Here is a 13,077-nt window from a genome sequence, read left to right on the forward strand (position 1 = left end):
CCACATTCCCTGTTACCAAACTTATCATGCTGAGTGGGTTTTCTTTCTGTTCCCCTGCTGGACCGTCAGCTCACTGTGGGCCAGGGCCATTCGTATTCCCTGTTGAATTGCTGAGTCCCAGTACAATGTACATAGTACATAGATTGTCAATAAATGGTGTTTATTTATTAGTTTATTTATTTATGGCTGTGTTGGGTCTTCGCCTCTGTGCGAGGGCTTTCTCTAGTTGTGGCAAGTGGGGGCCACTCTTCATAGCGGTGCGCGGGTCTCTCACTATCGTGGCCTCTCTTGTTGCAGAGCACAGGCTCCAGACGCGCAGGCTCAGTAACTGTGGCTCACGGGCCTAGCTGCTCCGCGGCATGTGGGATCTTCCCAGACCAGGGCTCAAACCCGTTTCCCCTGCATTGGCAGGCAGATTCTCAACCACTGCGCCACCAGGGAAGCCCCATATAAATGGTGTTTAATGAATGCTCAAATAGCAGGCATTCTGTCTCATTCTTGCCTTGTGTAGTTTGGAAATCCAAACCAAGGTGAGCCTCACCCACGCTCTCCACCTTCTTGCGCTGCAGAGGAGCTGGTGGTGCAGAAAGCTGGAAGGAGGGCATTTTCTCCCTGAGTCACAGGCAGGAGGGGCCCCTCAAGTCCTGAGCATGTGATGCTGAGGGGATGCAGAGGAGGCTCACATCCCTGGGTTGGGGAGACCCAGCCCCAAGTATCCCCTGGGGGGTTGCCCTGCTGGTGGCCAGTGGGCAGAGCGGGGCTTGGAGGGACCTTCCTGGCAGAAGCAGTGTGACAGGCCTGCCTCTTCCCCACCCGTGCAGAGGGAGCAGGTGGCCCGGCTGTAGGCAGGGGGTAGGGAGATCCAACAGAGGGAGGGGCATGCGAGAGGAAGCTGAAAAAGCAAGGGGGGTGGGAGGGAGGGGTGCTGCTGGCCAGGCGGCTGTTTAAGGAGGAAATGTGCTGGGAACGTTAATGAGCTGCGTTCATTCACGGTGATCTGCTTCCCCAGTCGGGGAGCCGGCCAGGTTCTGGGGTGGAGGAACTGGGGACGGGAGCCAAGTTGGGGAGCTGCCCGGCTGCTGGGGCAGGGCCTCCCATGATGGGCTGGCAGGGGGAATCTTTGTCCTGGGCCTGAGGAGCCCTCCTTCCTTCTCCCCTTTAAAGGAAAGGCCAGGCCTTGCCAGGCGGTGACAATTTGGCTCAAGGCCTGCTTGGGACTCACTGTCCATCCTAGTCTGGAAGCTTCTAGGGCAGCGGCTGGCTCTCAGGAGCCACTGGCAGAGCTAATCTTGCAGTCCGCTCCCCCCCACCCCACCCCGTCTGCTCCCACCCCTCTTGCCACTCCTCCACCCTACCAGTCTGAAGCCTCCAGGGCATGTTGCCCATTAATCAACACTCTCGTGGTCCCCACATGGGTCCTGGCTTCCGAGGAGCCCTCTGAGGTCAGGGGGCCAGGGAGGCACCGCTGGAGCAGAAGGTTGGAGACCAGATGTCTTCGACAGTCTGAGTGCCGTCTGTGACAGGCCTACTAAGTGCCAGGTGCTGGGTTAAGTGCCAAACTGAGGAGATGGGGAAGCCATGAGGGGTGGGGAGTGGGGGAAGGCTTTGCCCCAGGAGGAGTGTCAGGGAAGGAGCCACATGTGTAAACAGAGCTCCAGCTAAGAGGGGATAAACAAAGCAGCAGGCTCAGAGGAATGAAGACTTAACTCTGCCTGAGGCAGCTGGGGAGGGCTGGGGAGAGGAAAGGGGCTGAGTACCCTGTGGAGAAGGAGGAGAAGGAGGAGAAGGAGAAGGAATTCGTGAAGGAGAGGAGAGAGGAGGCCCTTGTAGACGGCAGGCAGCTCTGGCTTGACTTGTGGAAAGGTTCCCTAAGATCACACCGCACAGGGACCCCTGAGAAAGCCCCCTCCCCCTGAACTGTCATTGAATTGGTGCTCTAGGACCCATGGCCCTAGTTAGAGGTCATGGATAAGACTGTGAAAACTTTCCAAAGAACTGTCAGAAGCCCATAAAATCAGCCACATTAGTTATGACGTACTGGCCCCGGTTCTATCTGTTTATGACAGTAGAGATACTGCAAATTTTTCATCAAGATGGAAAAGAAAAATGAAGAATACCCCTGAGGCTTTTGGTACCTGGTGGGTGAGGAAGCTTTAATCTTGTGGGGTCTTTCAGTACCACACCACCAGCTCTGACCGACTGTGCTGTGCTGTGCCTACCCCTGGCACCTCCTGGACCAGCCACCTTTTCTTTCTGGTTTATCCCAAGGAGAAACCCAGGTAGCCACCACCTGTGAGGGGAAGTGCTTCTTTTTTTTTTTCCATCTTCCCAAAACTTTTTATTTTATTTTTTTCACATCTTTATTGGAGTATAATTGCTTCACAATGTTGTGTCAGTTTCTACTGTACAACAAAGTGAACAGCCATATGTATACATATATCCCCATATCCCCTCCCTCTTGAGCTTCCCTCCCACCCTCCCTATCCCAGCCCTCTAGGTCGTCACAAAGAAGACATGGAGCTGATCTCCCTGTGCTATGCAGCAGCTTCCACTAGCCATCCATTTCACATTTGGTAGTGTGTATATGTCAGTGCTACTCTCTCACTTCATCCCAGCTTACCCTTCCCCCTCCCCGTGTCCTCAAGTCCATTCTCTACATCTGTGTCTTTACTCCTGCCCTGCCACTAGGCTCATCAGTACCATTTTTCTAGATTCCATATATATGCGTTAGCATACAGTATTTGTTTTTCTCTATCTGACTTCGAAGTGCTTCTTGACCTGTTCAACTACTCTTCTTGCTGGGCTCTAAGCAGCCTTGAATCAGGGGCCGCAACTGATGGACAAACAATGTATGGGTCCTGTGGTACCAACAAACCACAGCTCTCCTTGATTTGGGGGAGGTCCTTATCTTTTCTGGGTTGAAGTCAATCCTCTCTCCACCTGGATTTCCTGTTCACACCCATGACCACATCGGTCTTACAGTGAGCAAAGTGCCTGCCTAGAGGACCGTGAAAGCCCAGGGTCTGACGTGGGTGGCCTGTGGTGCTTCTCTTCAAGCCCTTTCCTGGCCTTCTCAGTGGTCCTTTCATGACAGGACTGAATATTCGTTTTCATCTGTTTTCACCTGTCACAAATGGAGGAACCCTGGTGTGAGTGCACTAAGGTATCTGCTGGATTTCCAAACCCCACTGATATTCTGGGAAGCCAGGGTAGCCCCATGGGCAGAAATAACGTCTCCCGGCTGTGCAACTGTTCAAATCAGGGTCACTATCACTCTGGGGGGAGTTAACTTCCGCACTCCCCTTGGAGAAGTGGGGTTGCTGCCATCTTGTCAGAGACTGCGTTGAGGGAGGGGAGGAGGCTTGCTTGGCCGAGGGCTTTGGTGCACCGCCCACCCCCCAGCCCCCTCCGCCCAGTGCTCTCAAGGTCCCAGGCTAAGTGAAGTAGGTGGCTTGGAGAGGTCACCTGGGGTTCGGGACTTCCTTTCACCAAGAATTGAAAAAGCAAGTCTGGTGGGGCCCTAGAACCGTTTCAGCCGTCGGGGAGAGCGTGTCTGTGGCCTGGGGAAGGGGTCCAGGCAGCAAAATAAGATCCCCTCCCCCCTCTCTGGACCAGCAGCTGGGACTGCGGGAGTCGGGTGCGTGCGTCTAAGTGCGCAAATCCTCGCTCTGTGCGTGTGTGTGTGTGTGTGTGTGTGTGTGTGTGTGTGTGTGTAGGGAGAGCTGGAGAGGGTCGCGACCTGACGGGTCGAACTGTGGGCTCCCCTCCCCCCGCAGCCCCTGCCCGCTCTTGGAGGTTCCACCTTTGAAAGTGTACGCGGCTAGCAGCGGCTGCCGAGTGGTCGTCGGGAGGCGGGGGCGGGGAGGGGGGGCGGAGTCTGGCTCTGGTTGCGTGCTTTTCGATTGATGGATGACTGCTGGGTGGGAGCGAGCGTGCGGGTGTGAGTGTGAGTGTGTGTGTGTGTGTGTGTGTGTGTGTGTGTGCGCGCGGGGTGCGTGCGCGCGCGGGGCCTGCCCATTTTCCTCCTCGCAACAGTCAGTTGGGAGCTGGAGAGGGGGAGGGAGACGCAGCCCGCGAGAAACCGGAGAGGAGCAGAGCGCCCTCCGCCCAAGGCGCCCTCCCTTCGGCCGCGCACAGGCGCCGTCGCTTGGAGGAGCAAGGTGCTACCCAGCCCGCAAGGGCGCAGCATACAAACCCGCGGTCTCTTCGGTGGCTCTGCCCCGGGACTGCACCTGGAGGCCACCCCGGACGGGGATGGTAAGCGGCTGCCGCCGTCTGGCACGCAAGCGGGACGCGGTGAGGGCACCATGGCGCTGACACCCTGGAGGGGGCCCTCGGCGGGGCTTGTCCGGCCCGAGCTCTGGCTGCTGCTGTGGGCAGCCGCGTGGCGCCTGGGTGCCACGGCGTGCCCCGCCCTCTGCACCTGCACCGGCACCACGGTGGACTGCCACGGCACGGGGCTGCAGGCCGTCCCCAAGAACATTCCACGGAACACGGAGCGCCTGTGAGTATGGCCCCCATCCCCAGCCCGCAGGGAGCCTCGAGGTTGCCCTCCCACCCCCATGCAATTCAGGGCTAAAGGTGGGGGCAGGACCGTAGGGGCCTGGGCTCTGCAGCCAATAAATGAGTCAGTTCTTGCCAGGGACCTTCCCGAGCCAGGAGCCAAGAGCGAGGAGCCAAGAGCGCCACTGTTTCCCTTTCTTGGGATTCAAAGGGCCCTCGTGGGGCTGCCAGCTCCCATCCTCACACCTGCACCCTGCGCTCAGCACGGCAGGCCTTCCCACTGCGCCAGCACTTTATTTCTCCAGGTGCCTGAGAATTGGTGCCAGAAAGCCTTCCTGGCACCCAGGAGGGAAGCTCCTCACACTCACCAAGCACCATGTCTCCTTTTGGACACATGGGGCTTGGGCTGTGTTCTGAGTGGGAGGTGTGCATTTGGGCTCTGAGGGCTTGTAGGCTGGTGATGGGCAGCAGGATGGGATGGAGTTGAAGTTCCTAGTCTCCCCCTTTCTCCCCATTGTTTGCCCCAGAGCCTTAAGAATTTTTTCCTTCCAGGTGTGAGGCATTTGTCTCCCACTGCAAATCCAGCCATCCCCAACCCAGGCAGACAGTGGACCTGAGGGATTTGGGTTTGGGCCTTGGGGTATGTTACATTCAGCACCCAGAGCGGGGGTAGATATGACCTGGACAAGGAGCCCCATGAATAATGCTGAGAGGTCAGGAGCTTGGAGTGGGAGATACCAGGTTAAAGATATTGACCATGATAAGTCATAAAAACCATCATTTCTCTTACCCTGTTGTCGCTCACTTCTAAATTCTTGAGAAAACTTGGCCCTTTCTAGACTCAACAAGCTTTGTAGAATGTGTGTGTGTGTGTGGGGGGGTGGGGATTAGCATGAGTGTGTGTTTATAGACATATATAATTTGTTTTCCCAGATTCTCTTGCAGAATGTGTGTCTGCGTGAATTCCTGGTATCTGTGGTGTCACCTCAGTAGTGTGAGCCAGGGAGAGCCCCCTTTACATGGGCTGTGAGTGTAGGTTTTTGGGCCCACACTCATGCAGGGCCTTTTATATTTTTATTTTAAAATTTTAATTATTTATTAATTTATTTTTTGGCTGCGTTGGGTTTTCGTTGCTGCGTGCGGGCTTTCTCTAGTTGCGGCGAGCGGGGGCTACTCTTCGTTGCGGTGCGTGGGCTTCTCATTGTGGTGTCTTCTCTTGTTGCGGAGCACGGACTCTAGGCACATGGGCTTCGGTAGTTGTGGCTCACGGGCTCTAGAGCGCAGGCTCAATAGTTGTGGCACACGGGCTTAGCTGCTCTGTGGCATGTGGGCTTTTCCTGGACCAGGGCTTGAACCCGTGTCGCCTGCATTGGCAGGTGGATTCTTAACCACTGCGCCACCAGGGAAGCCCTGGCAGGCGGATTCTTAACCACTGCGCCGCTAGGGAAGTCCCTCATGAAGGGCCTTTGTGCTGCTTGCAGAGGTGGCTGCCTTGGGGGATTTTTGAACTGGACTTTGGAGGAGGCTGCTGGCCCCTTTGAAATCTGCCTTCTCCTTCTTTTCACACTCCTGGGTCCCTGCAGTGGCTCTCAGGAAAGGCGTACATATTTTGAGAACTTCTGAGCACATTTTCATGACTCTCAGCTGGTCAGAGGCAGAAATCTGACCCTGGGGAGAACTGTCTCCTGGATCAAACTACGTACCAAGGTCAGCAATTAGCACATTTGTCCCAGACTCTTCTTGGCTGAGACTGAAAAATTCCCTTGGAGGTTTCAGGGAATTTGCAACCTAGATGCAATCTAGATGGGAATCAGTGTGTGTGCGTGTGTGTGTGTGTGTGTGTGTGTGTGTGTGTGTGTGTGTGTGTGTTGTGGCGCTGCATGGGGAGAGGTTGGAACAAACAGAGATTCCTTGGGGATCCTGTGTGGCCCTGGAGAGGGACGGAGGGTCAGAAATCTGTCTAAAGGACCCCTGAGGCTGCAGGGTCACCCTCCATACCTGTTCCGTCTGGACCTCCTCTCTGTTCCTTTGCCTTGCTCTCGGGGCATTTCTCCTGCAGCTGTTACCCTGGTAGCAGCCTAGGTCTGAGGATTTTAGCCCCTCACCTTTGTTTTTGGATCTGAATTTTGAAGTCATTTCATTTCTTGCTCTCTCTCCACCTTTAGTTTTGAGGATAGTGTCTGTTTTGACTTTGATGAACTCTTGAGCTCTTTTGCAATCAGAGTGAGATGGAAGTGAAATTTCCTGGTATTAAGTCAGTTATTTGCTGTGTGACCTTGGGCAAGTGACTTAACTTCTCTGAGCCTTAGTTGCTTTCTATCAGGAAAATGAGGCTGCTGATACGTAAGGTCTCTGGTTCTTGTGAGGACTGAAGGTAATGTATGGGAAGTTCTTGGTACATTATGATGCTTGCTAAGTGAGAGCCATTATTATAATAGGATCAGGAGAAGAGTCTTGTTACTTAATTCAGCAAATGTTTGTGGAGCCCGTAACTGCCCTGGGTGCTGAGGCTCCAGCTGGGAATGAGCAAGTCCCTGCCCTCAAGGGATATACAGTTGAGAGGACCGGGCAGGGGCACCTAACTGTAAGCTCTGGCAGTGTAATGGGGCTGTGGGGAGGAAGCTTTGGGATTAGAAGCCCTTTTCTGGGTGAAGGAGCTTCCAGAGGATGGACCATTTTATGAAGGTACTTTGGGACTCAACAGTGGTTGGGTCGGATTTTGCCAAGTAGAGAGGGCAGGCAGGCCAGACAGGGCATGCAGGAGCAAAAGGCTTGAAGATGTGAGTGTGGCTGCCCTGCTGGGAGAACAGACCAGCTTTGCCCCGGGGCTGAAACATGCTGTGGAGTGGGATGTGATGGGATTTGAGACCGGGAAGGTTGGGAAGGGTCAGGAAGGCCTTTCTCTATCTGGATTTTTCCTTTAGAGACTTCAGGGTTCAGATCCAGGGGTAAGTCATCACGTCTGATCTTTGCTGTGTGCAAAACTTCTTGGAATGGGAAAGGCTGTAGAAAGCAGAGGGAGCCTGCCTTTTCAACAGGCAGGCCGCGAAAGAGCCATTTGAAGAGGAAAAGAACATCCTGAAAAGAGGCCTTGGGCAGGCTCAAAATAACTGTGGCATATGCTCTCTCTAATCAATATGGGTGTCGTGCAGCATCAGAGCCCGAAACAGTGGCTTCTTCCGAGGCTGTGAAATTTTTATAGACCGCAGCTGTGCATTCGTTCGCCTTTTGTCCTCTGGGCAGTTTCTCTGGCAGCCTGTGAGGCCCAGCAACTTCATGATCATATATTCCATAACTCCGGGTCCAGCGCATCTCCCCAAGTGGGAAGAAATTGTCATTGGTTTGCTGCAGGGACTTCTGGGAAGAGGCTGGGCAGGCTCCAGAGCTGTTGAGGAAATTGGTTCAGCCAGAGGGACTGTGGGGCTGTTGGGCGGGTGGGGAAGGGATGCTGAATAATTCACTGCAGTGGAACAACTGAAGTCCAGGGCAAGAGTGGGAGTGTGGTAGAGGAGGCCTGGGGGCTTGTCTCTTTGTAGGGCCCAGACTCAGAGGGGCCCAGCCATGGCCACTATCGTTTTTTCTTCTACTCAAGGACCTTTCAGTTGGATTTTTTTTTTTTTTCTAATTTAAAAAATCTTTTGGACTAGAGTGTTTAGGAGAGTGTGATGAGAGAGTGCAGTATGCGTGGACACCACTTCTCCCCTCCACCCTGGACACTTGTATTCCAGGCCTGCCGTGGATGCCCCTTGTGCGTGTAGGATGCAGAGAGGAGAGAGGCCTGAGGATGGAGAGAGGGCCCTGGGAGGCCTGCTGGCTTCTGTTTGCCTCCAGGTCCAGCACTTTCTGCTGCTCTTTGGGCCATGGGGCCTACACTCCTGCCTTCCTCGGTATGTCCCCTTGCCTCCTGGCCAGTTTGTCCACTGCCCTAGCTCCCTGCCCGCTGCTGAGGCCTGGGAAGGCCATGCCTTCTCCCAGCTTAGCCCCGAGTCTGAAGGCCCTGTTCAATGGGGGTGGGTGGTTTTGACCAAGGAAGACTGCCCAGGGCACCCCCAGGCTGATTGTCTGGGAGCCTGTTTGGAATTCCAAACAAGGATTGGATGGTGGCTGCGATGAGAGGGGTCAGAGGGCCAGATAGAAGCCACGTCTGCCACCGGGGCCTGGCCGGCCCGGGCTCTCTGAGCAGGACTCGATGGGCTCCTGCAGTAGAGACCCACGTGGGGCAGGGGGAGTTGCCTCCTGGGGAAGCTCGTGTCTCTAGTAGCAGGTGCACTGGGCTTATTGCTGGGCTCTGAGTGACCGGTGGTACGGCCCGGTGCTGCCACTCCATGTGACCTGAGACCCGGTTTCCCCATCTGCAAAAGGGGATGACGGTTGCAGGTTGATGGTGAGGACTAAGTGAGTGCATGCATGTAGAGGGCCTGCAGGTGTGTTTGGCACGTGGTGGGTGTTCTGCCTCCAGGGAGAGTGATACCTACTACCTCATAGGGTTTTTGCCAGGGTTCACTCATTCTATGTGTGTGAAAATGCTTTGTGCCTCTTATTTTTATTATTTGAGAAGCTCAGGCTAAAGGCTTGAGGGTTCAGGTGGGGCAGGAGAGAGGGCGGTGGGGGGCAAGCATTTGCGTGTTGGCCGGACTGCAAGCTGGGGTCCGGCTCTCAGAATGCTCCTTCCCTGGACTGTCCCGCGTCCCTTAGGGTGTGGAGACAAGGTGCAGGTCAGTGTCATGCGGGGAGTCTCTGCAGGGTGGATGGCTGTGGAGCCAGACTGCTTGGCTTTTTAGCCCCTCTCTGCCATTCAGCAGCTGGGGGGACCTTGGGCAAGGTGTGGGGTTTAATTCACTCATTCAACAGATAGCTGTCTCCTGAAGGTCTGCATGGTGCCGAATGAATAGTCCCGGACAGAAATGGAAACCGCGCCTCTCTCTCCGAGTTTTAGTCCAGCAGGGGAGATGGAGATGAATGACACAATAGGAGGAGAATCACGTAATTGCAAACTGGGATAAGTGCTCTGGAGGAAAGTGTGGCTTCTCAGGCCCCCATTTCCTTGCCCATAAAATGGGGATGATGACAGGACCTGCTTCAGAGGGTGGTCCTAAGGATTAAATGTGGTGATGCTGGGAGAAGCACTTTGCACCGGGCCTGGCACACAGCAAGTGTCCAGTAAATGGTAGTATTATTATTGTTATTAAGGTGACAGAGAATTGCAGGGCTGTGAAAGGAACTTGGGCGCCACTCAAGGCCGGATCCCAGCACTGCCCTGCTCTCTATTCCCTCATCAGGCAGCCACTGGGCGCTCTGGATCCCCCGGGAACCTTGGGGCACACGGAGACCGGGCTGCCCCTTTCGCAGTGCCGCCTCTCGGAGGCAGGGGGCTGGCTGCGGTGGCCCAGGCTGCCCGCGGCTGCCAGCAGGGGCGGCCGTGCTCTTTGGGGGCCGGCTGAAGGGCGGTGGGGACAGGCAGCCCCCGCGTTATTGGGAGCAGACAGGAGCTTGGCGGAGTTCCTGTCTCAGTTCTGTGCCGGCATTAGCAGCTCGGCAGGGTGCTTGCTTAATGGGATTTTCTTCCCAAATGCTGTAATTATCGCCATACAAATACTTATTACCCAGAGCAGATGACGGCCGGGCCTTGGGCAGTAGCCAGGGAGCTGGGCTGTGCTCGGGGTGGAGAATTGGCTCCTCTTTTTGAGCTCGAGACTCCCTCCCCTTCTTTCTGGATCCCAGCCTGCGGTGGACAAACAGCTGTTGGGCACCTGCCATGTGCAGAGTGTCTGCAGAGGTCCAGGGTATGGACTCGCTCCTCTGGGAGCTTGCGGCCTGGTGGGGAGAAAGGTCTGTCTGCGAAAGAACAAATGTGTAAGGATGCCCGTAGGGACGTAGAGCACAGCGGCTACCAGCACAGCCTTTGCTGTGAGAATGGCCCGGTTTGAATCCCGCCTTCATCAACTACCACATGAGAGATCTTGGCTGACTCATGAGTGACTCAATTTCCTCATCTGTAAAATGGGAGCAACGTAGCATTTACCTTGTAGGGCTGTGAGTTCAAGTGAAATTGTCCATGTAGCGTGGTTAGAATAACGTTGGCACGTAGAAAGTACTCCATCCATGTTAGAGATGAGGAGATGGGAGTGAGACACGGAGGAGGAGTTGTATCCCTACGGTGATGGGGAGGTGGGATTTGAACTGGGCCTTGAAGATTGGGCAGGAATTAGGTGAGTGAGCGGTGAAACCAGGGCAAGGGAATCTGGGGGCATCCAGAGGTGAGCGCCGTACGTTTGGGAAGGAGAGTGAGGAGCAGATCCAGCTGATGGGATGAACGTTTGTGCTGGTGAGTTCTGAGAGAAGAGATTAAAGTAACGGGTAGGCTCAGGCCATGCGGCTGGGGAATAGGGAGCCATCTGAGGGGGTGTGTGTGTGTGTGTGTGTGTGTAAAATTTTATATTAAATTTTTTTTTTTTACTGTTCAGTGATGTTTAACAAATCTAGAGTTGTGCAAACATCACCACAGTCCAATTTTAGAATATTTTCATCACCCAAAAAGATTCCTTGTGTTCATTGTAACTTTAAATTTTGTTATAATTTCAAACTTACAGAAAAGTTGCAACGAAAGTATATCCCTTATCCAGACTCAATTGTTTATATTTTGCCCCCTTTGCTTTATCATATATTATACACACACACACACACACGCACACACACCTTTTTTTCCTGAACCATTTAAGAATAGATCGGAGGCATAACTTTTTTCCTCTAAATGCTTCGGTGTGTATTTTTCTAAGGACAATAAGGCTATGAAAATCAGAAAATTTAATGTTGATACAATACTATTATCTACTCCATGGTTCATTTTAGAATTTCATCAATTGTGCCAATAATGTCTTTTGTAGCTATTGTTTTGTCCAGGTTCATAATCCTGTCCAGGATCACACATGGCATCTACTTGTCATGGCTCTTTATTCTCTGTTAATTTGGACCAGTTCCTTAGCCTTTCTTTGTTTTTCTTGACCTTAACATTTTTGAAGAATACTGGCCAGTTATTTTGTAGAATGTCCCTCAATTTGGCTTCATCTGCTTTCTTCTCATGATTGCGTTCAGGTTATGCATTTTTGGCAGGAATGCTAAATAAGCAACGTTGTGCCCTCCTCAGTGGGTCACGTCAGAAGACACATGATGTCAGTTTGTCCCAATATTGGTGATTTTAGCTTTGATTACTTGGTAATTTGGTGTCAGCCAGGCTTCTCTGCTGAAAAGTTACTATTTTCCCCTTTGTTATTAATAATTGACTTGCAGGGAGATACTTCGAGGCCATGTAAATATCCTACTCATCAAACTTTCATTCACTAGTTTTGGTTCCACTGATGAGAAATTTGTAACTCCACCATTTCTTCTCTATTTATTAGTTGGCATTCTATTGTAAGAAAGAACTTTACCTTCTCCTCCATCTGTTTGTTGTTTGCCTGATTGTTTGTAACAGCATGGACTTGTGGATTATTATTTTATTCATTGGGTTATAATTTGTAATAATGTTACTACATTATTTTGATGTTCAGAGTGTCCCACATTTGGCCAGTGGGACCCCTTCAAGGTGCTCCCGTGTCCCGTTGACAAGACCCTTTAAGCACTTGCCTCCAGGGGTTTTGAGTGGAGAGTAACAAGTGCAAAATGGTGTTTTAAGATATTCTGTTTCCTGGCTTTGGTATGGACAATAAATGGAGGGAGAGACCAACTGGTGGTGGGGAGACCAGTTGGTTATGGTGACTGTGATTTCTGACAGCAGTTTTTCTATCACTGCTGTATTTTTGTTCTTTAAAAAAATTTTTTAAAAAACTTTTATTTTAAAACAATTTTAGACTTACAGAAAAGTTGCAAAAATAGTACAGAGAGAATTCCCATACACCCTTCGCCCAGCTTCCCCTAATGTTAACATCTTTCTTAATCATAGCACGATGATCAAAACCAAGAAATAAACATTGGTACAATACTGTTAGCTAAGCTATAGACTTCATTTGCATTTCACTAGTTTTTTTCCACCAATGTCCTTTTTCTATTACAGGACCCAATCCAGGATCCCACATTGCACTTAATTGTCATTTCTCCTTAGTCTCCTTCAGCCTGTGACAGTTCCTTAGTCTTTCCTTGTTCCTTGTGACCTTGACATTTGTAAAAAGTGCTGGTTAGTTATTTTGTAGACTGCTCTTCGGTTTGTGTTTCTCTGGTGTTTTTTCATGATTGGATTGAGGTTATGCATTGTTGGCAAGAATGCCACAGAGGTGATGTGCCCTTCCCAGGGCATCCTATCAGAGGGTAGATGACATTGATATGTGTCATTGCTGGTGATGTTAACCTTGATCTCTTGCTTAAGGTGGTGTCTGCCAGGTTTCTCCACTATAACGTTATCTTTCCATTTGCAATTAATAAATATTTGCGGGGGGAGATACTTTGAGAGTATGTAATATCCTTTTTGTCCTCAAATTCTCACCTACTAATTTTAGCATCCATTAACGGATCTTGCCTGCAACCATTATTATCCAATTTTGCTTTTCTATTTCCCTCATTCGTTCTACATTTATTAATTGG

At 52.0% G+C, this 13,077-nt stretch overlaps 1 protein-coding gene across 1 annotated transcript in view; it reads left to right on the forward strand.

Moving 5' to 3' along the window:
- Window positions 1-4,307: 4,307 nt before the first annotated feature.
- The window catches only part of SLIT1 (slit guidance ligand 1), a 170,401-nt gene continuing 161,631 nt past the window's right edge, over window positions 4,308-13,077 (forward strand). The window contains exon 1 of the mRNA XM_036828945.1: window positions 4,308-4,504. Coding sequence (XP_036684840.1) covers window positions 4,308-4,504 — 197 coding nt within the window. The remainder of the gene's footprint in view (window positions 4,505-13,077) is intronic.

The sequence above is a fragment of the Balaenoptera musculus genome, chromosome 16 (assembly GCF_009873245.2).
Source record: "Balaenoptera musculus isolate JJ_BM4_2016_0621 chromosome 16, mBalMus1.pri.v3, whole genome shotgun sequence".
Lineage (NCBI taxonomy): Eukaryota > Metazoa > Chordata > Mammalia > Artiodactyla > Balaenopteridae > Balaenoptera > Balaenoptera musculus.